The 24,068-nt window shown below is 46.6% G+C and overlaps 1 protein-coding gene across 1 annotated transcript; it reads right to left on the minus strand.

Annotated features, from left to right (window-relative positions):
* LOC147672951 (uncharacterized) lies at positions 1–23,624 on the minus strand. Its single transcript, XM_086947891.1, has 3 exons — positions 23,195–23,624; positions 22,674–22,915; positions 1–75 (listed from the first exon to the last, which is right to left on the minus strand). Exons 1-3 carry the CDS (start codon positions 23,622–23,624, stop codon positions 1–3), a joined length of 747 nt encoding a protein of 248 aa, XP_086804017.1.
* Between the last annotated feature and the right edge of the window lie 444 nt (positions 23,625–24,068).

Here is a 24,068-nt window from a genome sequence, read left to right on the forward strand (position 1 = left end):
CTATCCTCTGAGCTCCACCTTTGCGTTTAATATGATTACTTCACACTGTAAGCACTCAAACACTTTGAATGTTGCCTAATTGGAAAACACATGAATTAAGCAAATTACAATGAACCCATTGACGCCACTCAACAGTAGAGGTGGGCACGATGAACCATAACAGGGCAAAACCAAGCCAGAACCTGCGGCTTGGCTTCAAGAGTTAAACCGGGAGCCAGGACTGGAACACAATTCGAACAAGTAATAGAAATATCAAACACATATACACCCACACATGTCCATACTTGCCTATAAGCCTACCTCTGCCTACATGCCCATACATGCATACATGCCTACATGCCCATGTTGCTTTTGCACATTCACTAGCGTGCATTACTCTGTACCAGTGAGAGTTCCCTGCCTACAAAAACCTTGCTCGTCTCCCTCTTCTTGCACCCATACAGTCGAGCCAGAGGTGAACCAGATGCGCTGCATGAGACTTACTTGGCCTGTATGTATGTAAGTGGTATTTGTATAGCACAAACCTAGCCATATGCAGCAGAGCCATGTACAAGTTCTTATACCTCTACTCACCAGTTTACTTATGGGTAGGAGTTTGCTGTTCGACCAGCCGCATTGCTGCTGTTTGGGTATCTACTCTAGACTACAGCACTGCTTCGCTTAGTGACAATATTGCCTGGCAGATACAATTACTCCTGTGTTCATTGATAGCAGTTGTTTAAATAACAGGACTTTGAAAGCAAATAAAATCTGTCATCAAAAACACTTGGATCTAGGTAAAAATTCCTGATTTCAAAAACATTATAAAAAAGAAGCCGCTTCAATGTGTGACGTTAAATAAATGATAACATCTAGTCTTTCATTGGATCAATGTATTGCACAGGTGGGATCACTTTGCACTTTAGTTGCATGTGGATTGTTACAATACTATTTCAATATCCATGGTAGAGTGAACTGTCGTGGAGTAAAAGAATTGTTGATTTTCTTCTTCATTATCTTTCTTTCTTGGGATAATTGAGAAGTGTCAATAAAAAGAGAGCCAAGGAATGGAGAGCGAGAAGGTTGAACAGGGCCAAGGTAACTGCACTCACCAAGTCTTCCCCGAACCAACTATGGCTAGAGATGGGATCCCGGCACATGGCTAGCCCCAGAACTGGCATGCAGAAGTATAGAAGCAAAAAAGCAAATTACACCAACATGATGGACAAGTAAGTGGGTCTGCGTTTGTAATTTGATTGTTGTATGAGGACTGTCAATGTATGAACTGTCTAACCTCAGACAAATGGTCAAATTTCCAAAGCGCCAGCACTAGTCGCACAGCCTTAGTCTGAATCCGCTGCATTTTTTCCATTGAGGCCTCAAGCAGACTGTGATAGATGGTGCTATCATAGTCCAACCCATAGGGAATGCAGGCTCCTGTCACTCTCACTCTGTTAGGATCAGGGAGGAAGGCAGAATTTTTTAGAATGTGTTTAACCTCAGCCAGCAAGCTGGGGCATGACCATGGTGAAATTATAAAATCAGAAGGTGAAGACCAAGAAAAGGTAGAATTAAAAGTGAGTTAAATACACATGCCACAAAAACAAGTAATACACGTGCGAGGTTGGATCAGCTAGCCTGCTGTAGGCGCTTTGGTTCACAATGGAGTTTGTGGATGCAGTGATGTAATGAGGTGGTAACCTGCACTGCACCAACCTCATGTCAAAAAGCTGGCACCACCGAAGGATCTAAGTATGCTCCCTTGCGTAATGCGAAAGCCTTGTGAACGTAAAAGGTGAAAGGGGATTTCTGGATGTAGAAGTCTACGAATACCCTGGGATGGATGGTGACTTTGCACATGTAGGCATCTGTTGCCTGTGTTTATTCAAGATAACTCTCAGAAAGCCATTGGTGCTGCTGCTCCAAGACTCTTTTCTGAGTTTTGACCATTCCAGCAAGGTCACAGGTTTGGTCCTGGACAATGTGCTGGCCCACTCCCAGTCCATCAGATGTTCCTGCAATATTCCATAAATATCCTGAACTGCCTAAGATCAGGTGATTTCTGCAGCAGCTTCGATACCCTGGGGAACAGAACAGCATATCCCACGGCTAAACACCGGAGGAAATGAGAGAGGGTGACAGATTAAAGCATCTGAAGACCCCCTGCATGAAATGAAGGCAATTTTATGAAATACATCACGCTCAGGAAGAAGAACGGAGTCGATCCGTCCCGCATCACCGCATCAGAATAGAGGAAGGAAGAAGATGGCGGCTGGAGGACGAACCCACTAATGAGTAGAAAACAAAGCAGAACAGGCGACCACCACGGTGAGAGAGCTCAACCTACCCAGGAGTGTGACACAGGACTCTCCTACACACCCCATGCTACACACCTGCAGCTGTGCTTAATTTGTAAAAAAAGAAGTGCAGGTGCTGACAATTTTGACGAGGAGGCCGCCACACACGTCTTCTTCCGGTGAGCCCCAATTTTTAACACTGTCACTGCCTCAGTCTCTATCTTGTAACTTTGATGTGTTGTCTGTCCCCTAAGTCTTTGCTCTAAGAGTCCTCACACCTCTGTTATGTTATGTTATGTTAAAAATTCTTATACCGCGCACGTTCACCGAAACGGTTTCTTGGCGCTCATAACAGATGCGACGGGCAAGGGCCAAAGATTACTCAAATGCAGCTTTGAAGAGGAACGTCTTCAATGTCTTGCGAAAGCATTCATAGGAAGGGCAGTGACGGAAGGAGGAAGGAAGGGAGTTCCAAAATGAGGGGGCCAAAAAGGAAAACCAGAGACCACCATGTTTCTTGCGATGGATATGGGGGATGCACAGGAGATTATCAGCGGAAGAGCGTAAATTTCGTGTTGGTATGTACCGCTTTAAATTGGAAGAGATAAAAGCAGGTGCAAGATTGTACAGGGTTTTGAAAATAGTGCATCCGAGTTTAAAGGTGCAATGTTTGGCCATAGGAAGCCAGTGAAGGCTCCGTAATAGTGGCGAAACGTGCTGGTGCTTGGGCTGATGGAAAACCAAGCAAGCAGCCTGATTTTGTATCAGTTGAAGCCTCTGGAGCTGGTAAGCGGGAATCCCCACGTATAAGATGTTAGCGAAGTCAACCCTGGAGATGACAAGAGCCAAGACAACTAAGATGAGTGCATCTCTGGTGAGGAATCTACAGATCTTGCGTATCCTGCGCAGGTGGAAAAAACAGGATGATGTAACCGCAGAGATCTGAGACTTCATGGATAAATCACTAGAGATGACTACTCCGAGGCTTTTCACAGAGTTGACAGGGCGGGGGGAGACGCCGAGTGAGTGGGGCCAAAAGCTATCATTCCAAGGATTGGTCGGCCCACCCACCAGCACAAGTTCCGTCTTGGAAGGGGTTAGCTTGAGCTGGCTGTGAGCCATCCAGTCAGAGATGTATAGCATGGTGGTTTGGAAGTTGGTGTGGGAGGAAGGAGAGGTATCAATAGGAAAGATCAGCTGCAAATCATCTGCATAGTTAAAAATTGTTGCAGAGGATTTGCGAAGCGAAACCATAAGGGGTTGCATATATAAATTAAAAAGGAGGGGGGATAGCGCAGAGCCCTGAGGGACTCCACAGGAAAGAGAAGAAAGAGGGGCAGAGAAGGTGGAGAGATGAACTGCTTGAGAGCGCCTGTCAAGGAAAGATCGGACCCAGTCAAGGGCAACGCCCTGAATGCCGGCGTTAGTGACACGGTCGATCAATATAGAGTGATCGACCGTGTCAAAAGCCGCCGACAGATCTAACAGGACGAGGGCTTGAGAGATGACCGTCACCTCTGCCCGGAACCTCGGAGTCCTTTTTGACTCTGATCTTTCTTTTGACCACCATGTCACGTCCGTAGCAGGAAAATGCTTCGGCATAATCAAATCCTTGAGAAAGTTCTTTGATTTTCTCCCCCTCGACTCTAGAAAGGCAGTAACAGTAGCTCTCATACTCTCACGTGTGGATTACTGCAACAGCCTTCTGGCAGGGACCAAGAAGTCCACTCTCTCTAAACTTCAAAGTGTTCTACACACCGCCGCCCGCCTTGTTCTAAAACTCCCACGCAAATCCTCTATCTCCTCAGCCCTGAAGACCTTACATTGGCTCCCCTTGCACAAAAGAATACTTTTTAAGATTCTCACTGTTGCTTTCCGAGCCTTTAACAAAACAGGCCCCTCTTACCTTACCAAGCGCTTCCCTCATTACAATCCGAGCCGTTCCCTCCGTTCTTCTCATGAAAACTTCATGATCCCCACCAAGTTCAACCTGAAGTCTAAAGGCGGAAAAACCCTCAGCACCCTGGCTATTAGAGCCTGGAACAGTATGCCGAGACACCTCAGACTTCAGACACTTGAGAAACCCTTTAGGAAACTTCTTAAAACGTGGGTCTTTAATCTCTCCGACGACTGGACCAAAGCATCCATCTAGTCTTCCCCCTTTCTCTCTGTGACCTGGTTTCAAGGATTTTCAGCGCCATGATGCTCCTTCCGGAGCGAACGCTGCGCTCTACAAATACCCTTCCAAATATCCAAATATCCAAATGTTATTATCAGCCCCAGTTCGTAATGTATCCATGACGGCAGCAATAACCGCCTCAATGGAGTGAAGGGGGCGGAAGCCAGCCTGTTGTGGGTCCAAAAACGATGAACTCTCAATGAAGGCGCTCAAGCAGCGTGTCACATAGGTTTCCAAATCTTTCCTAGGTAGGGGAGCAGGGAAATAGGCCTGTAATTACTCAGGACTGAAGGGTCTGCATTGGCTTTCTTTAGAATTGGTAGCACCACTGCCTGTTTAAAGGAGTCAGGGACTACTCCAGTGGCCAACGAGGTGTTAAGAAGTGCCAAGGCAGGGTCAGGACAGGCCAAGAAAATTTCTTTGAGAATATGGGGAGGGCAGCAATCATTGGGAGACCCGGAGCTAACTTTGTGCAGGAGTCTCTGGAACTCAGTAATGGAGATAGGAGGGAAAGCATCCAGTTGCTGGGAATTGTTGGGGGGTAACAAGAATGAGAAGGACGAGGAGGGCGGAGAAATATTATTTTTAATGGTGATGATTTTGTCCTGGAAATAGGTGTTTAATGCATCACATAGAGCCTGAGTGGGCACAGGGGGAAGAGTGACACGGTCCGGAAGGGAAAGCTCATTGACGATCGAAAATATATCTTTTGCCTTAGAAGCAGACTCCATAATTTTTCGGGAGAAATAGGTTGTTTTGGCCTCGAGAATAGAGGATTTATAGGTTTTTAGATGGTTCATGAATTCAATTTTGAGAAGGGGATCATAGTTATGGCGCCATCGGCGCTCAGCCTGGCGAAGGGCCAGTTTGTCGAGTTTTAACTGATCAGTGAACCATCGCTGAGCGTCATGAGGGCGCATAGCTTTTATGGTTTTTAATGGAGCTACGGAGTTACAAGCCGACACCAGCCATTGTTCAAGGATGGAAGCTTGATGGGTGGCTGAGCCGGAGAGCAAGGGGGCTGAAGCTGCTAATAGGGAGTATAGTTCAGATAGGTTAGCTTTCTTCCAATTACGAGCTAAGATGTTAGTTGTGAGGGGGGGACGGAGGGGGATAGATAGGTCAACGGAAAAGGAAATAAAATAATGATCTGACCAGGAGCAGGGAGTCACCAGGGGGGGCGAGATGTCAAGGTTTGCCGTCCAAACCTGGTCCAAAATGTGACCCTTACAATGAGTAGGTGTTGAGATAAATTGCCGGCAATTCATGCTTGTAAGAAGTTCTGAAAACTCTTTGGAGAGTCGGCTTTCCAGAGGGTCGGAGGGCCAATAATTGAAATCACCTATGATGATGACTTTGGCGTTGTTAATAATTAATTGGGAAATAAGAGCCCCAGCTTGTTGTGGGAAGGAGGGCATATAGACAGGGGGTCTATACATAAGGACACAAGTAAGGGAGGACCTGGTGGAACTGAGTTTGATGACAAGAGATTGAGTATTGGGGATCGGAGTGCAGGCCAAGGTGGAAAAAATATGCTCAATGCGGATGATGGCTGCGACCCCACCACCGGCTTGACCCCCTGGACGATTGGATTGAATGATGTAATAACCAGTGGGGATGGCTGCGAGGATATCGGGAACGGAGTCATCAGTTAGCCATGTTTCTGACAGGAGAAGAATATCCACGGCACTGTCATCGAGCAGGTGGAGAATTTCCAGCTGATGCTTCACCATTGACCGGGTGTTAAGATATAAGACGGTTAAGGGACGCGTCCCCGGTAATGGGGAGGTAGAGCAGGGGTACGGGTGTGGGGGCGGAAGGGGAAGGATCAGAGGTATGTAAGATCGGAGCAACCAAAATACCACAATCCTGGGCCGCCCTGGTGGTGCTAGACAATAGGGGCACTGACTGCCGTAAAGCATGTAAATCGGCAGACGAGTAGGTAAGGGTTTGGGCAGAGTGTGTGGCCGCTGGGCGCGACCGGCCGCGGATGGGCGCAGACGGGCTGGACTTAGGCACGACTTTGGCGCGAAGTAGGCACTCCCGCTGCGCTCGTCCGCTGCGCTTCCGCCATATCGCCATGTTATATAGATCCTAAGTGGACCACTAGACCGCTAACCTGCGCTGTGTAGGGGCAGGGCGGAAGTGGTAGAGAGAAAGCGGAAGTGGTGCTCGATAAGTCGGCCCTCCGCACAAACGGCACTCTGCCGGGGCGGAACGGGGCCTGGAGCAATCAATAAGCATGTAAGAAGCGCTCACAAGGATATGCCAGCTGTGGCAGTTAAAAACATAACACTCAAAAAATTACGAACAAATTTTTATAAAATACGAGCTATTAATCAGCTATCAAGTAAAATGGCAAACACATCAGCAGCCTCAATCGCCGCGTCTGTCAAATGAGTGCAAGCATTTGCGCGCTAAATATAGATTTCCCAGTTAGTAACCACTAGACCGCTAACCTGCGCTGTGTAGGGGCAGGGCGGAAGTGGTAGAGAGAAAGCGGAAGTGGCGCTCGAGAAGTCGGCCCTCCGCACAAACGGCACTCTGCCGGGGCGGAATGGGGCCTGGAGCGATCAATAAGCAGGTAAGAAGCGCTCACAAGGATATGCCAGCTGGGGCAGTTAAAAACATAACACTCAAAATTTTACGAACAAATTTTTATAAAATACGAGCTATTAATTAGCTATCAAGTAAAATGGCAAACACATCAGCAGCCTCAATCGCCGCGTCTGTCAAATGAGTGGCAGCATTTGCGCGCTAAATATAGATTTCCCAGTTAGTAAACACTAGACCGCTAACCTGCACTGTGTAGGGGCAGGGCGGAAGTGGTAGAGAGAAAGCGGAAGTGGCGCTCGAGAAGTCGGCCCTCCGCACAAACGGCACTCTGCCGGGGCGGAACGGGGCGGAACGGGGCCTGGAGCGATCAATAAGCAGGTAAGAAGCGCTCACAAGGATATGCCAGCTGTGGCAGTTAAAAACATAACACTCAAAATTTTACGAACACATTTTTATAAAATACGAGCTATTAATCAGCTATCAAGTAAATTGGCAAACACATCAGCAGCCTCAATCGCCGCGTCTGCCTCTCTAATTGTTTTCTATCAACTTTGTCACACCCTGTATTTCTGATTTGCCCTCTATTCATTTTAGCCCTGCCCTTTTTTCTCTTCACTTTTATCCATGCTCTGCTCTCTCCACTCGATCTTGGCTCTTTACTATCACTCTCTAGCAGTGATTAGCTGTGTCTCCATTTTATCATTTGTCTGTTTTTTTTCCTCTGTCCTGTCCTCCAATTCCTTTCATTCTATCTTCTCTCTTCTTAATGCTCTCTACGTCACATCATGGCTGCTTTCTCTTTGTATCTGATTTGCTTTCCTCCTTTTCTTCTACTTTGCTTTGTTTTCTCTCCCCTCTCGTTGTTTCTTCTCCTCTTTACTCTTGCTGTCCCTCATCTCTAACACTGCCGCTGCCTGTGACCCATGTCGTCAGCCTGTACTTGTCCCTGCTATTTTGAACTCTGCGTTTTCCTGTTGTCATTCCTAGAGAAGAGAAAGATGTTTTACTTTCTTACCTTCACTGAGTGCAAAAACAAAATGTACACCAAATGAAAATGCTTTTTTGCATATATTAATCAGTGTGGTATGACTGGGTCTATTGCGGGACATGCGGCTGCTTGAGCACAGCAGGTCTTGTCACTGCTAGTGCTGCCTGTAATTAGTAGGTCAAGGGATGGCAACGGCATTGATATCCACTGCTCAGCTTGCTGTGATACTACCTGCTACAGCACAGGCATTGTCCCCAGCAGTAATGCTGCCAATGCCGGTAAGTATGGCTGGGGCGGCTACTGGACTCACTCACGCTCAGCAATTACCATGCTGGGTTGCAGCGCACAGATTCTACTGGTGATACCATGGTGCACAAAAGTTGTGTTGGGCCACAGCCACATCAAGCACATTGAGGATAGCAGCAATGCAGGGCTGCAGGATATGCTACTCGGGCTATGCAACAATGGAAAGTCCACACTTACTTTCATGTATTCTTCCTCAAGAGCCCTCACTCCCAAGTTCCAAATGCGCTCTTGCAGCTTCCTTGCCTCAACTCCGTCATGAGCCAGCCCCCAGCTACAATTATTCAATGGGAGGTTTAGGCTCAGGCAGTGGCAGGGTGCAGCAGACTAGGGGAATAGAATGCAAGCCATAGTTTGGCGATGACTTCTTGGATTTGTGATCAGTGTGATGACATCATCACTAATGTGGTGAATCACAATCATGCCTGCCTGGACAGGCGTATGCCGGCCTGCCTATGAACATTTACCATCCAGTCACCATGCAATGTATTATTTTTTTTTTTTTAATTAAACAATTAATATTGAGACCACCACCTGCAGGTTCAGAAATTTTAGCCCCGGCCCTGTGAAAGAAGAGCAGGTGCTGAGCACCTGAACGCACCTGCTCAAATTAAGCACTGACCTGCAGTGATTGTCGGCTCGGGCGGGACCTCAAGCGCAGCCACAGAAACAGCCAAAGATATGTCCGGAGTAGGGAGGCGCAGTGGGACTGAGAAAGGACCCATCTTAATGAAGGGGGGGGGCGCAACAGGAACATAGGAGAAGAAAGTAACAGGAACCACTGCAGACATAGCAACCGCACCAACAAGCAAGTGGCTCCAAGCCCAATACAGAAACAGAAACTGCTGTGTACACATAGCAGAGGCACCATCTTACAGCAGCCGGCTGTCACGAACAGTCACGAACAACGGCCCAATACACACAGGAGGTAGGCGAACAGCTACTAAGAAGTGGCACTCCCTCAGGAAGGCAGTAGCAGGAGGGGAAGTGGAGAACAGACCCTCGTAATAAAGCCACGCAACTCGATAGCGGTAGTTACCGAAAGTGAAACCAGGGGACATACGCCCTCATCACCAGCCCAGTGCACACCACCGCAAACAGTTCATGACATTGGCAGAGAGCCCATCCCAAACTACATCATCCATAACATTTGTAAACACAAGTCTAGAGGACTGAGAAACCCACACCCCAAGCCAAAGAGCCCGTGACCGGCACAGCGTCCACCTCCTGGCCAAACATGTCTTCTCTTAAAACTTCACGCTAAGATGCGCACCCTATTTTCACGTACTTATTGGTTCTTTCTGGTTTGCACGTTGCCATGTTTTTGAAGGTGCATTTGACTGAGGCAGGGGTATTATCGCTCTCACGTCTGAAACTAAGAGTGGGACAATCACTGGCTCTGATCAGTGCAGCTACTTGGCCCCGCTGGCGCTCTCTGCATAAGTAGAAAACCCACGGCTTCTCTGACACGTCGGTGGTGGTTTAAAATCTCCCGCTGACTAGACGTCAGGCATATGCGAGCTGCCTTCAGCAAGCAAGACTCATCTAGTGAACTGTGGGCGAAACAAAGTAAGCAAAATCAAAGAAATACTTCTTGAGGTACCGAAAACAAAGAAAAGAGCATTGCATGGAATGGAATCGAGGTCAACATGTGATTTAGCACGTGTAAAATGGCAAATACAGTATACTAGCACATCCAGAGAATCCTCTGAATGCCACATTATAAGTCAACAACCAACCATCATGTTCTAGAATGTTCTGACATGAGACAACAAAGCTGCAATGTAGTCACCCCACACAGTGATCTCTCCTGAAATACTGCCTGTACCTGCCTAAAATGACGGCCGCAACAAACCCTCCTGCTTCTCTCCTGACGTTCTCTCCCTCCTCCCCCTACCCCTCCCCGCTCTACTCCTCTCCACTTTCCTGCTACTGACCTTTGTCCTCACCTGTCCTGACCTTAGTCCCTACCCTGTTTATCTGTGAACTTTCCCTCGTCAATTGAGATCTAGCTATTTTGTCTAATGCCCGATGGAGCTACCTGGTTTAGCTATAGGGGAGACAGATCGGGGGTTCCCTCGTTGGACGTCACCTACCCAGTCAGTCTTTAGATAGACTTCCTTTCGTCTCACCTGTAGTCTCTTCCCGCATCCTCCCTCTATTTATGTCTCTCCGTCTCTCCTCTCTCAATGTATTGAGACTGAACTATTTTTTCTGATGCACGATGGAGCTACCTGGTTTAGCTATAGGGAGATGGGCCGTGGATTCCTACCTTGATCGTCACCTACCTAGTCAGTCTTTAGACAGACTTCCTTTTGTCTTTCCTTGCTGTCTCTTCCCTTATCCTCCATTTCTCACATCCCCTGCCCCGTCACTACTTTTCTCTCTCCTTTCTCTCCTAATGTATTGCCTATTTTTTGATGTATTGTGTAATTGTTGATCTTTTCTGTTACACTGTTGATTCTCATGTAAAGCGCTCTGATACCTTCAGGTCTAGCCAGCGCTATATAAAACTCTTTAAATAAATAAATAAATAAATAAATGGGGTTATTATTGTTCTGATGTTGGATGAAACACCCCTCTCCTGTTTATAAGTGTTCTGAAAATGATAGCAGATGTACACATATGATTTGAAAGAATGTATATGGATTTCTAAATACCAATAATTAATTTTAAGGGTCACTCCACCACACATTCATCCACACGCCCACACATGCACAATCACTCAAGCATGCACTTTAATGTGCAACTGCCTATCTGGCGTCTTACCTCTTTAAGGTCTGTCCGGCTTCAATATACCTATGATAATGAAACTGCCTTGACTAGCACACACGCAGGCTGACCTGCCACATCCAGTTCACTAACTTTCATCTGTCATTACAGACTCTTACCAACATGTGCCCTCAACCACTTCAAGCAACAAAACTATTAGTAGCAAGATAGCCCAATCCCACAGCTTTCCTAAGCAATATGGTGCACAATCATTTTTCAAGGAAAGGTGTTGCCCACAGGGCTTTAATGGAGACTCATCACTTACAATGATGCCTGCATTACTGGCACACGCAGCCATACCATTGTAGGGTCCTTGGTAGACCCTCTTGTTAGGACGTTTCATCAATTATTTCCTTGCTGCTAAAGAAGGAGACTTGGCTATGAAGAGACTGCGGGGCATATTTACAAGCCCCTAGCGCCACTGGACCGTCACTTTTTTGACACTCTGGTAGCGTTGCCCATTCCCCATATTTACAAGGTGGCACTAAGCCACTTAACGTGGCCTAATGCCGCCTTTTAAATATAGCCACTTGTCACGCTTTAGTTAGCGTGAAAGGGGCAGGCAATAGGTGTTGCAGTGGACTCATTGCTTTTTGATGTTGGCCCAGATTTGCAAGGCTAGGGTAGCGCCAAAAACGAAGGCCAGAAAATATCTCGTCTTAGAATAGCGATACGAGGAGAAATTATTAATTTCTCCATGTCTTTTGGTCTTGCCATGTGTGCCGCAGCACACATGGAAAGAGTAAATCACCATTATTGATGGTTTATATGCAGGAAGGTTTCCTCCCTGCATATAAACAATCGCCCATGCAGCGCATGCACCCTCGCAACATGGCGCAAGGGTGCCTGCGCTGACGCTAGGTAGCTTTTTAAGCACCAATACTAGGAAAAACGCTGGGGTGCGCCATCTTTTTGTAAATACAGCACATCCCTGTGTTTTGAAAATGTTGGAGCACGGCGTTGCAAAATTTGGCATAACACTGCGCTGCAACGTTTTCTTGTAAATATCCCCTTGTGACTTAAAATGCAGCAGTGAAGCGGTTTAGGAATCCTCAATTTCATCATCAATTAAACAACTAATTTTAATGTAGCAGCTGCAGTCCTTTGACCCCTGGATGGATAGCAACTATGAATTATATACACTATGCAGAGTGAAGCGTGAAAATACTATTCAGTTAACATACTCAATAACAAGTATGGTAATGGTGAGTTCGCACAACTTGAGATATGTGATGAAGATACACCACATGATCATTCAAAGTGTTTCTCTCCAAATGTATAGAGAGGAGGACCGAGAGAACAAGGTTTTATGAACTACCTAATAAGAGTGCGCCCCCGTGGAGGCAAAAGAGGGGCATGAACAGGGGAACAGGCCTGACTGGACACGTGAAGTGAACAAAATTGAAGAAGATGAGAGTCAAGAAAGCAGCTTACAAATTCGGATTGTCATTGCATGCTTGCAGGACCGTGTCCTGTAAATTTGCTGTCCTACTTAAACTGCACATTATTTTACCAGGGTTTTGGTTTATGGTACATTGTCAGATATGGGAGTGGTGAAAGGCTTTTTAATTGCACGACGCTTAGCCTCACTGCCCAGTGCATATCCATGGTTTTAAAATGAAAGCACAGATTAACAAGAAGTCTTTACCCTGCCCTAGACTCACAGCAGTATAGACTTAAATTCCCACCTTTGAAGACATGCATTCACTACTTCCCCTAGGGCATTTGAGACATCCATTACACAATGGGAGATGTCCATTGACACTAAGATGTACAAAGCATTTTTCCGGTTGCAAACAGCGAGTGAATCTGCGGCCTGAGCGTGTCAATTTCCGCTCATGGTGTGACGGTGCGCCATATGACATCAGATGTCCCCATACATACAGTCCTGAAGAGACCCCCCATACATAGTGCGTCGAAACATCGTCGGTAACCTTACAGATCAGACCAAGCTACAGACAGTGTAACCACACATATAGGCTGTCGATAAATGAATAAATTGAATGGTCGATTTCTGTTTTCATGAAAACCACATATTGCACATTATATATAGTCACAAATGTTCTTTGTTTTCATGTTTTACTTAGGGGCGCACCGCACATAGTGTAGCGCTTTATTGAATGTAAGAGCGTATTTTATACTATTGCCCTGTGTATATATTAAATCATCAAAGATCAAAACTGTGTAGATTGTCCCTTCTTCCCTCTGAAATTAACAGGTTCTTTACAAAACCTATTGCCATTGTGCTTACCTATTATCATAACTGTGTATCTATCAGCCACTAGTTTGTATAAATTACACTTTGTATAAACCCAATACTCTAGGGTTCCCCTGTCCTTAGTAGGGGCTGGAGGAGGGCTGTGGCTCCAGAAGTCTGATGAGTCAGGGCTGGACCGAATAGTCCTGGGGCCTCATTTATGAGGCCTTGCATCAGTTTTGCGCTGCTGATGTGTCACTTTTTGTGACGCATCGGCGGCGTAAAACTTGCGCCTTGTTGCGCCATATTTAAAAAGTGACGCATCTAGGTAGATGCGTCACTTTTTAAACCCCTGCGCTACATTATACCTGCGTCAGGTATAATGTATGCAGAGGGGGGCGTTCCTCCGCAAAAAGCCTCGTAATAGTGACGCAGTGAAATCCATGAGATTTCACTGCGTCACTTTTAGGACGCTGTTGCGTCAAAATCTTGCGCCTGCCTCACAGCAGGCGTAAGACTGACGCAAGCCCTTTCACATGGGGCTTTCCCCATGTGAAAGGACGCATTGCTGGAGTTGCGTCACTTTTGTGACACACTCCAGCAATGCGTCACTTTTGCACTTACAGATACGTCAGAAATACTGACGTATCTGTAACTCCTTGCGACATGATGCGTCATACATTAAATATGACGCATCATTGGTGTCGCAAGGAGTACGCAGTGAAAAGTGACGCATCGCTGTTTCGACGCAGCGATGCGTCACTTTTCATAAATAAGGCCCCTGGGTTGAATTTAAAGTAGAGGGAGGAGATTTCCTCTCACCTGCCTGGGCCTGGTCTGCCTTCAACAATGCAGTCTCCACCTCCTGCCAGGAAGCTGCACCAGTGAGGACAGAACTGGTTTTGGCTGGGTACAGACACTCTCTGCCTTCAGAGAACAAAGGATTTGTGTGTATAAAAAGTGGGGCCCAGACCCTAGACTTTTAGATCACTTCTGGGAATTCAAGAGCCGGAGAAGCTGAGGAGGAATTCTGACACTGTGCTGTTTGATGTCTGGGGTTGGCCTGCAGTGCCTGCTTGTTGCCAAAGAAAGGAGAAAAGGGACTTTGCTGTTCTGCTTTGTCACCTGCTTGAAGAACAGATCTCCAAGGGCTTGAAACTGTACTTGCCTTCTGTTCTGAAGTCTCAGGAACACAAAGACTTCACCCCCTATGTCTCCCTGCATCTAGAACTGCTGTTTCAGCTGCTACAGAAGGAAATTGCAAAACTGACACTGGCAAGCGACGCCGTAACCTGCACAGAAGCCTTGAGCGCGGCTCCGACTTTCGACCTAGACCTGATGCCTGCCTTCTGTGCCGCATCGACTCCGAAGCCGACTTCATCATCACGGAGCCAATTCTCGACGTGGGTGATCCCCGAATCCTGCGCCATCGCGCCATCATGAGTAACTGAGGCTTCGGCGCCACCTTGACATTACCGCCCCTAATCAGTAATGAACAGTCGTCTCGCCTCCCCTGCGCTGCAGTAAGGAACTGAGGCTTCACCTCCCCATGGGTCGTAAGGAACCGACCCAGGCGGAGCCATCAAAGCATCCCCTCCCCGATGCCATGAACTGTCTTAATTGTTATCCTTTCCAAGGTACTGTTCTTTGTGGGCCTGACGCCGCGCACCTAAAGCGGTCAAGCCGTATTCTGAGATTTTAACCGGTCACGACATCGTAATAACTCCAGGTGGAGTTATTTGTTGCTAAAAGCTTTATTTGAGTGAATAACCTATTTTTAATAATATCTTGAGAACTGTACTGTGGATTTTTGTTGTATGGTCTTGTTTTGGTTTAGATAAAGATTATTTATTTTCTAAACTGATGTTGTGTCCATTTGTAGTATTTTCACTGTATTACTGCATGTGTTCACAAATGCTTTACACACTGCCTCTGAGATAAGCCTGTCTGCTTGTGCCAAGCTACCAAGGGGGTGAGCAGGGGTTATTTTAGGAGTGTATCCCCTTACCCTGACTAGAAGCAAAGACCCCTATTTGGACAAAGGTACTCACTCACCTCTGCCAACTTGAGACCCCCATTTCTAACAAAGACCACTTTAAATGTAGTGCCTAGGACTAATTTGTGTCCCATTCTGACCAGCCTGATGATCCCCCAAGTCCAGTGGCACCCTAAATATATTTTAGGACTTCAAAATGAGTGCTTGTGCTCAGCAGCGGTCCAAAACTGACCGTAGGACAAATGCCAATTCTTAAAATGTACCAGGACCACAAAGCCAAACGTCAATGTTGTATACTGAGCTCAAATGTCAACAAGGTTCAAGGACTACATATAGTCCACGTCAGATACAAAGGTTCTTCTCACTGCAAATGTTTTGCTTGAACTATTTGGTATGTTTGACTCTCAGACAGTTCATTTTGTCTGAGGTTCTAAAGGGGTGTAGTATACAAGTTCTGGTTGTACATCTGATACTTGACTACCTTAAGCCAAAGAACCCTCGCTGCATATGATCACATGCAAAGTCAGTGACAGCTGCAATGCCACTGTGATAACACAGTTTGGTGGCCCCTTATAATTCATCAGAGAGAGATGAGAGGGAAAATTCTCTCTACTTTGCATCTATCATTCTGCCCTTCCAATCACGCATTCCGTCACTACTGCCATATAACATAACACACTCTAAGGAAAAATAAATTCACGCTCTCTACACAGGTAGTAGATGAATATGGAGCAGTGGAGAGGGCAGGCACCACAATAGGGCCAGCTTGCTACTACAGTGGGAATCACATATGTCTCAGCGTAGAAAAGTCGCCGCTTAGTGTGTGGGACGTCATCTAATGGCAGTAGTCCCTTTTAGGCTTACCTGTGCCACATCCCTGCTTGTTAGGGCTGGGGTTAGCCATGACCTTTAAATTTTACTAAAATTATGACATATAATGTATTTAATAATAGGGGTTTGCATCCATCTCTTTTCATCCATTTGCCTCTTTTTGTGCCATCCATATTTTTCTTCTACCCACTACAGCGTATGGCATTAGGTCAGTACACTTTACCCACTGATTAAATTCACTGTGAGTGATGACATTCTACTCTTTCACAAGGAGCACAACACTCAAAGCAGTTCCATTCAGTACCAGGAACTACCTTGGTAATGCTTGCCTTTTGAAACACCAAAAATATGTTTGCTTTTAGCCAACTGTTAGAAGTGGGGTCTCAAATTGGCAGTGGTTTGAACCCTGTCCAAGTAGGGACCCTCACTCTAGTCATGGTAAGTTACACCCTCAGAATACTCCATGGTCACCCCCTTGGTAGCTTGGCAAGAGCAGTCAGGCTTACCCCCAGAGGAAAAGTGTAAAGTTTTGTACACACACAGTAACACTGTGAAAACACCACAAAAGTACTCCACTCCAGTTTAGAAAAATAGCCAATATATATGTCTGATTAAAGCAAGACCGAAACAACAAAAACCCAACATACACAAATCAAGATATGAATGTACAAGGTTAAATAAAGTTAGGTGTAGCACAAAAGGAACATATTAAATTAGCTAGCCAGCTTGATACTGGAAGCACAAAGCTATTTTCTGAGATCTTTATGGCGAAAATGGTCTCTTAAAATGGTGTCTGCCCTTGACAGTAAGATTACTGAACTTGTGCTACCATGCAGTGGCTCGAGAGATCTAGAGGGGTGTGAAGTGCACCCGCAGTCTCTCTTATGGCAAGCCTCAACTAAGATTCTTCACGGAGTAGCAGCCTTTTTGCTCAACCCGGGCGGGGGCTGGAATAGGGTCTTGAGGATAGCCTTCATTGTGCATGTCCAGGAGATTAGCGTTAGGAATTTGTCTCTTGACGTTGTCCTTGCAGTCACATTAGTTTTCTCTTCAGGCACTTTAAAGGAAAGAACACGCACTTTGGAATTGCTTCTCTGAGGAAGTTACTCAGAACCTTCCAGTTTTCCTCTTAACACTCTATGCGAAACTCTTGTTGTCGTTGTAGGAGATTGGAGTGGGTGCGAGAGGGTCATTGGGTTAAGGTATCATTCTGCTCCTGTAAAGACTGAGAACTTGAAGGGACAGACTTGTGACAGAGTGAAATGCCCATGTCAAAATAACTAACCCGAGCAGAATGGCTGAAGTGTTAGATTTTAAAGACTTGGGAGGGGTCTAGAAACCATTCAAAAAGAATTAAGGGCACTTAGGATAGAAAATAAAAGTCGACGGCTAGATTTGGTAGCATCTACATGGAGACCATAGAATTAGCGATAAAATGGATGGTTAGTTTTCTGGAGCGAGCTTTGCAGCATTGTCTTCCAAGGCTCAGGCTTCTGGTTTCTCCCCAATTCACAATCCTTGAATCAATACTCAGGAAATTGACTCGTTGTCGCTGGTAATTACATTGGTGCCTCTTGAGCGATTCAGTTGTGACTTGCAAAAGGCCCAAATAAATTTTACTCAATGCTCACTTCATTTCATGGGTCGCCTGGGGATTTTTCCTGATGCACAGTCCTACGATGGCTTCGTATTGTCCTATCTAAGTGGAGATGCAGTTGCCTGGTCCTTACCATTGGTCTCAAAGGATTCTCCAATGCTGTATAATTTTGAAGAAATCAAGAAAAAGTTTCTTAGGATCTTTGAAGGAAGAAGAGTAGCACAGGTGACTGATAATGAATTGCTAAAATTGAAGCTGGGTGATAAGGAACTTGTCGCTTATCTTGCTCAATTAAACAAGATAATAGTAGAGACTGATTGACCTGAGAACAGGAAGGCAGTCTTGTTCTATAGAGGTCTGAAGGAGGACCTCAAGGATGCCTTATCTCAAATACTAAACAGACCCACAGTAGTGTCCACTTTGATAGATTGGTCCTGGAGTCAGACTATCAGCAAACTGAGAAAAGAGGTGAGAAATTAAAGGATTTTCACTCTAGCATGCCAAGATTTGATTGAATGAGAACAGAAGGTACAAGGGCACCAGCAAATGGTCAATCAATGGAGCCTATGCAATAGGCACTGTGCGAAGGACTCTTTCAAAAGAAGAAAAAGAGAAAAGGATGTAAAATAATATTTGCTTGTGTTGTGGAGCTAGTGGCCATCTTTTTAAGATCTGTCCCAAAAAGCGAAAGAACTCGCCAAAGGAAAACTTGCGGCACCATCAGTAGGAGGAGTTAAACTGGTGAGTGCTAAAGAAGAAAGAACTCCGAAGTCTCATCCATTGGCTAACACTCTACAGTCATCAGCCCTGCATCTCACCCTTTCGATGAAGCTCAAGTTCGGTAATTCAACTCTATGTGACATACCTGTAATGATAGGCTCAGGAGCCACTGGTAACTTCTGTGACTTGAAATTTTCTTCAAAGGTAGTACCAAAGGCTTTTCAGAAATCCTAGAGTGAGGCAGATAGAGTGATGGATAGAACAAACCTCTCCTCTGGTTCCATTGTGAGTCATACCGAAAAGGTAAAATACATCTCTTCAGATGGACATCAAGAAGTCATATATTTTAACTTAGTAGATGTGCCACAATTTCAACTTATCCTTGGACTCCCAACTCTGACTGAACACAATCCAAAGACAAATTGGGAAAAAATAACCATTAAGATGGATTCTGAGTATTGCTTTCACAAGAACTTCCAACCAAAGAATTTCAGTCTACACACCAGCTTAAGTGAAGCAGGAGTCTCTGTGTGTGTGATACATTCTGAAGAAATCCCAGAAATGTACCAAGAATTTCCGGACGCATTTAATAAAGAGGAGGCAGAGAAGTGTGCTGGGTTTGCCCAGACGTGGGTTCTGGACTCACTGTGCCACTGGATTCAAGCTACCCTTGGCTGATGAGGGATGATAACCTGAAACTGGTCCCATGAGGCTTGTTTCTGGGCCAGGGAGGATCAGGTTTGGCAGTTCGGGCTGGACTGTTCCCATGAAGAGCCGGGCCAAGACTGATTTGCAAATGACTTGGTCTAAACTGGGGTGGCATGGTGAGCAAAAGAACAATGGATTTAACCCAGATCTCTTGACTGGGGATGAATGTTTGATTTGTTCTAAATTCCTTCCATCATTTGTGCGTCTATTGCTTTCTCACTCTAAATTTGTCGGGTATGCCTAGACATGGGTCCCGGTCTCACTGAACCACTGGATGCAAGCTAGCCTGGCTGATGAGGGGTGATACCTTGAAACTGGTCCCAAGATGCTTGTTTCTGTTCCGGGAGGGACCAGGTTTGGCAGTTTGGGCAGGACTGTTCCCATGAGGAGCAGGGTCAAGACTGATTTGATTATGGCTAGGTCTAAACTGGGGTGGCATGCTGAGCAAAAGAACAATGGATTTAACCTAGATCTCTTGACTGGGGGTGAATGTTTGATTTGTTCTGCATTTCATGCATCATTTTGTGTACTTTGCTTTCTCGCTCTATGTGCGCCGGGTATGCCCACCTGTGGGTCCCGGACTAACTATGCCACTGGATTCAAGCGAGCCTGGCTGATGAGGGGTGATACCCTGAAACTGGTTTGATGCTTGTTTCTGATCCAGGGAGGACCTGGCTTGGCAGTTTGGGCTGGACTGTTCCCACGAGGAGCAGGGTCAAAACAAATTTTCATATGGTTGGGTCTAAGCTGGGGTGGCAGGGTGACCAGAAGAACAATGGATTTAACACAGATCTCTGGACTGGGGCGGGGGGGTGACTGTTTGATTTGTTCCGCATTCCGCCCATCATTTGTGTGACTTTTGCTTATCGCTCTAAATGCAACGGGTATGCCCAGACTTGGTGTCTGGGCTCACTGTGCCACTGGATTCAAGCTAGCCTGGCTGATGAAGGGTGATACCCCGAAATTTGTCCAGGTTGCTTTTTTCTGGTCCCGGGAATACCTGGCTTGACAGTTTTTTGTTTTAGTTTTTTTTTTACAGAGTTTTATATAGCGCGAACTTACCCCGAATCGGGTATCAGAGCGCTTTACATAGCACCACTTGCATTACATGAGGACACATTCATTTTTGTTAGGCACAAAGAGATTAAGGGCCAGATGTAGGTAGCCAAATACTGGTCGGTAACGGCCGAAAATACCGAATTTCGTCCGTTACCGACCGGTATTGTGCCTTTGAGATGTAGGAGCCCAAAAAAGACTGATTCGGTAAATACGAGTCAGTAATTTACCGATGCGGAATTTACCGATTCGGAATTTACCGAATCTGAATTTACCGAATCGGTAAATAAGAAATGGTAAAAAATTAGTTTTGAGATGTAGGAAACTTCAAAAATACTGAATTCCATGAAATTCGGTATTTAAGAGTCAGTATTTACCATGGAGTGAAAGCAGGTGGTAAGCAGGTGCAGGCTATAAAAAAAGCCCCAAAATGCAACAGCGTGACCACAATGGCGGCATTCTATGTGATAGCAAGGCGGCTATGGTTACAGGCAGCAGGAGAGAGGGTCTGGAGAAGGGAGGAGCAAGTCTACAGACAGAGGATAACGCTCTTCCAACTCACTGAGGCAGAGATATTGCAAAGGTACAGGCTACACCCCCAAACCATCCTGGACTTGATCAGGGACCTGCACCCACTCCTGGATCACCCAACACCAAGGGCACAAGCCATCCCACCCCATGTGCAGGTGTTCTGTAGTCTACACCTGCTTGCATCTGCGAGTTACCAGGGTGTGATTGCTGCGGTAAGTGGGGTGTCCCAGAGCTGCCTGTCCCGTTTCTTCCAGAAGTTCCTGGAGGCCAAGATGCAGAGAATGCATCATTACATCAGCTTCCCTGACACATGCAGAACTGCTCAAGACCAAGACTGACTTCTACCAACTGGCACAGTTCCCTCATGTCATAGGCTGAATTGATGGCACCCATATCCCAATCTGCCCTCCTGCAGCCACAGAATACATCTATAGGAACCGAAAGTCAACCCACTCAAAAAATGTGCAGGTGATATGCAACGCTGGCAACATAATTACTGACATTGTGGCCAACTTCCCTGGGAGCACCCACGACTTCTACATATTCCAGAACAGTGGGATCTACACATGCCTTGCTGCTGGAGAATTTGGGGAAGGATACCTGCTAGGTAAATCAATGTGACACACCCTGATAGATACTGCAGATGAATGTATTTTCAGTATGTAACTAATGGCACTCTTTATTCCACCTAGGCGATAGCGCTTATGCTGTGCGGTCCTTTGTTCTCACCCTCTACGTGAATCCATCTACCGGGAGTGAGAGACGTTACAATGTGGCACACAGAGCAACACGCAACATTGTTGAGCGCACATTTGGACTCCTAAAAAGCAGGTTTCACTGCCTCCACATGAGCGGAGGTGCAGGGCAGTACTCACCCATCATCTGCTGTAAAATCATTGCAACCTGTGCCATGCAGCACAACCTTGCCACCAAGAAAGGCACAGAAGTTGGTATGACTTATCATGAGGACATTGATGATGGAACTGAACAGCCAGAGCCCTATGCAGCAGGAGTAGCGCCAGCAACAGATGGGAGACTGAGACCGGCAGTGATCACAAGCAGCTATTTTTAAGTAAGTAAGGAGACACAGCCAGGGGTTGAATGTGAATGACGTAGTTTAATAGGCACTACGACAAATGTCAAATGACACATTATTGTAGTCCAATTTGTGACAACCTAAGTAGGCGGTCACAGGTTATCTCACCCTAACATGTTCTCTGGAGTGTGGGCAGCATTACTGTCTGCGTCCACGCACAACAGTGCGGGATGCCAAGGCTGGGTTTTGACACTGGCTGTTGAGTCAGGGCCTGTAGATTAGCGACTGCTGCTCCTCCGTATGTCCTGTATGGGAGTGCTACTGCTGCTCCTGCTGGCGGTGTCATCAGTGTCCCCCACACCTACATCTCCAGCATTGGCTGACTGGTTGGTCAGCAGCAGTTCCATAGCAGATGTCACCCTACCCATCCCCCTGGAGACATCTGTGCAGCAGTGAACAAGCCCCTCTTGCATCGCCACAAAGCGCCTATGTAGCAGGGAAGTGGCAGTTGCCAGACGATGTGATGCTGCATACACTGCCTCTCCCGGCGCCTTTGTGTGCGGTCGTCATCTAGTTTTTCACATAGTGCCATCATGGACTGGGACATGTCCTGCATTCCCTCTGCCATGTCCCTCATGCTCTCCGCCATAAAGCTGATGCCCCAGTTCATATTGTCCATGTTGCTGTTTAGGTGGCGCATCTGTCTCTGTACTCATGATATTGCTTTCGCCTGCAGGCGCTGCAGTTTCACCATTGTGGCCTCCAGCCCACAGAAGACCCCTTCACCATGCCCACTTGTGCTGCTCTCCTGGACCCTACGGCGTCTTTCACCTGTGTGCACACCTTCAGGGGCGGACTGCAGTCCAGCATTGTTTGCCTCCTGTGGATCAGTTTGGGTGTCACCCTCCCTTTCCGCCTGGGCCTTACCACTTCCGATAACTCTGAAGCTGGCGAGGGAGACTGTGCTGGTGGGTCCTGCTGTGGTAAGTCATACAGCAGAGGCGATGATGGATGTGCTGTTGTGCCTGCCTCTGGTGTGGCAGCTGCCTGTGCTCTGGGTGCCGGTGGTGTTTCAGTGCTTGGCCCTGCACTACTGCTTGCATCCTCACTCCTTTCCCTTTGGGGTGCCCTTTTTTCCCTCTCCTGCGCTGTCCTGCGCGATGACTCTCCTGTGGACAGATATGGACATTGGCTTAGTGGTGCTCCAACCCTTTATTTCAATATTAAATTACAATCCTGTTAATCACTTTCAATGTCATCAACTGCTTCTGAATGTATTGTGTGGCATGCCTTACTGTTTTGCGTGATGACTGTACTGATGTATGTTGCAATGACTACCTTTCCCATGATGCATTGCTGGTGTATCCCAAAACCTGTACTGGAGTGTGTAACACACAGCCACATTGGGGAAGGGGGACAGGGGGAGGATTGCTGGACATGTTCCTTACCTTGTTTTGTTGCAGCTCGGGCTGAGCTGTCAGCATCGCCAATACCAAAAACACTCTCTAGCTCCAGGGTGGACTCCACCAGCTGCTCCAGGTCCGTAAGGGCAGGTGCCCTGCTCCGCCCTCCTCCCTCCCCTGTGACACTGGCCTCTTTCCTTTGTGCTGCCAGCTTCTTCTTGGTTATGATCCTGAGATCATACCAGCGTTTTTTGAGGTCATCAATTTCTCTAGTGGTAACCCCTATGGCGTTCACCTTCGCCTGGATTCCCAGCCAGGTGTTTCCTTTCACAGCCTCTGCTACCTGTAGAGATGGTTTCACAAAAATCTGGGTGTGGTGTTTCACCACCTCCTCCACCAGCACCTGCAGTTCACCTGTGCTGAACTTTAGTTTTCTTTTGCGGTCTGCTACTTCCCTTGAGTCCTGGGATTCCATCCTGCACTTCTGCTTAGCTCAGCTCAGTACAGCCAGTAGCTCAGTGTCACACAGCTCTCCAGAATGTTCAGCTAGTCTGCACCTGCATGGGTGTGGCCACTTCCTGGTTGTGGGGTGGGGTGGATGCACAGGATTGGTTGGTTCCTCTGTTGCTGTTAGTGAGGTGGAGTGGAGGCACATGATTGGTTAAATCCTCAATTGCTTGAATTTTGTATCTCCGATTCGGTATTTACCGATTCAGTATTTATCGAATCGGTAAATACTGATTCGGTAATTCCCATTCATTCCTATTGGCCTGGAGGCCCATAGGAATGAATGGGAATTACCGAATCAGTATTTACCGATTCCGTAAATACCGAAACGGTAAATACCGAATCGGAGTTTCCGATTTTTACAGATTCTGTAAATTTTGCCGATTTATTTGCTACATCCCATTTACCGATT

This window comes from Lissotriton vulgaris (genome assembly GCF_964263255.1).
Source record: "Lissotriton vulgaris chromosome 9 unlocalized genomic scaffold, aLisVul1.2 SUPER_9_unloc_1, whole genome shotgun sequence".
In the NCBI taxonomy this organism is placed as follows: domain Eukaryota; kingdom Metazoa; phylum Chordata; class Amphibia; order Caudata; family Salamandridae; genus Lissotriton; species Lissotriton vulgaris.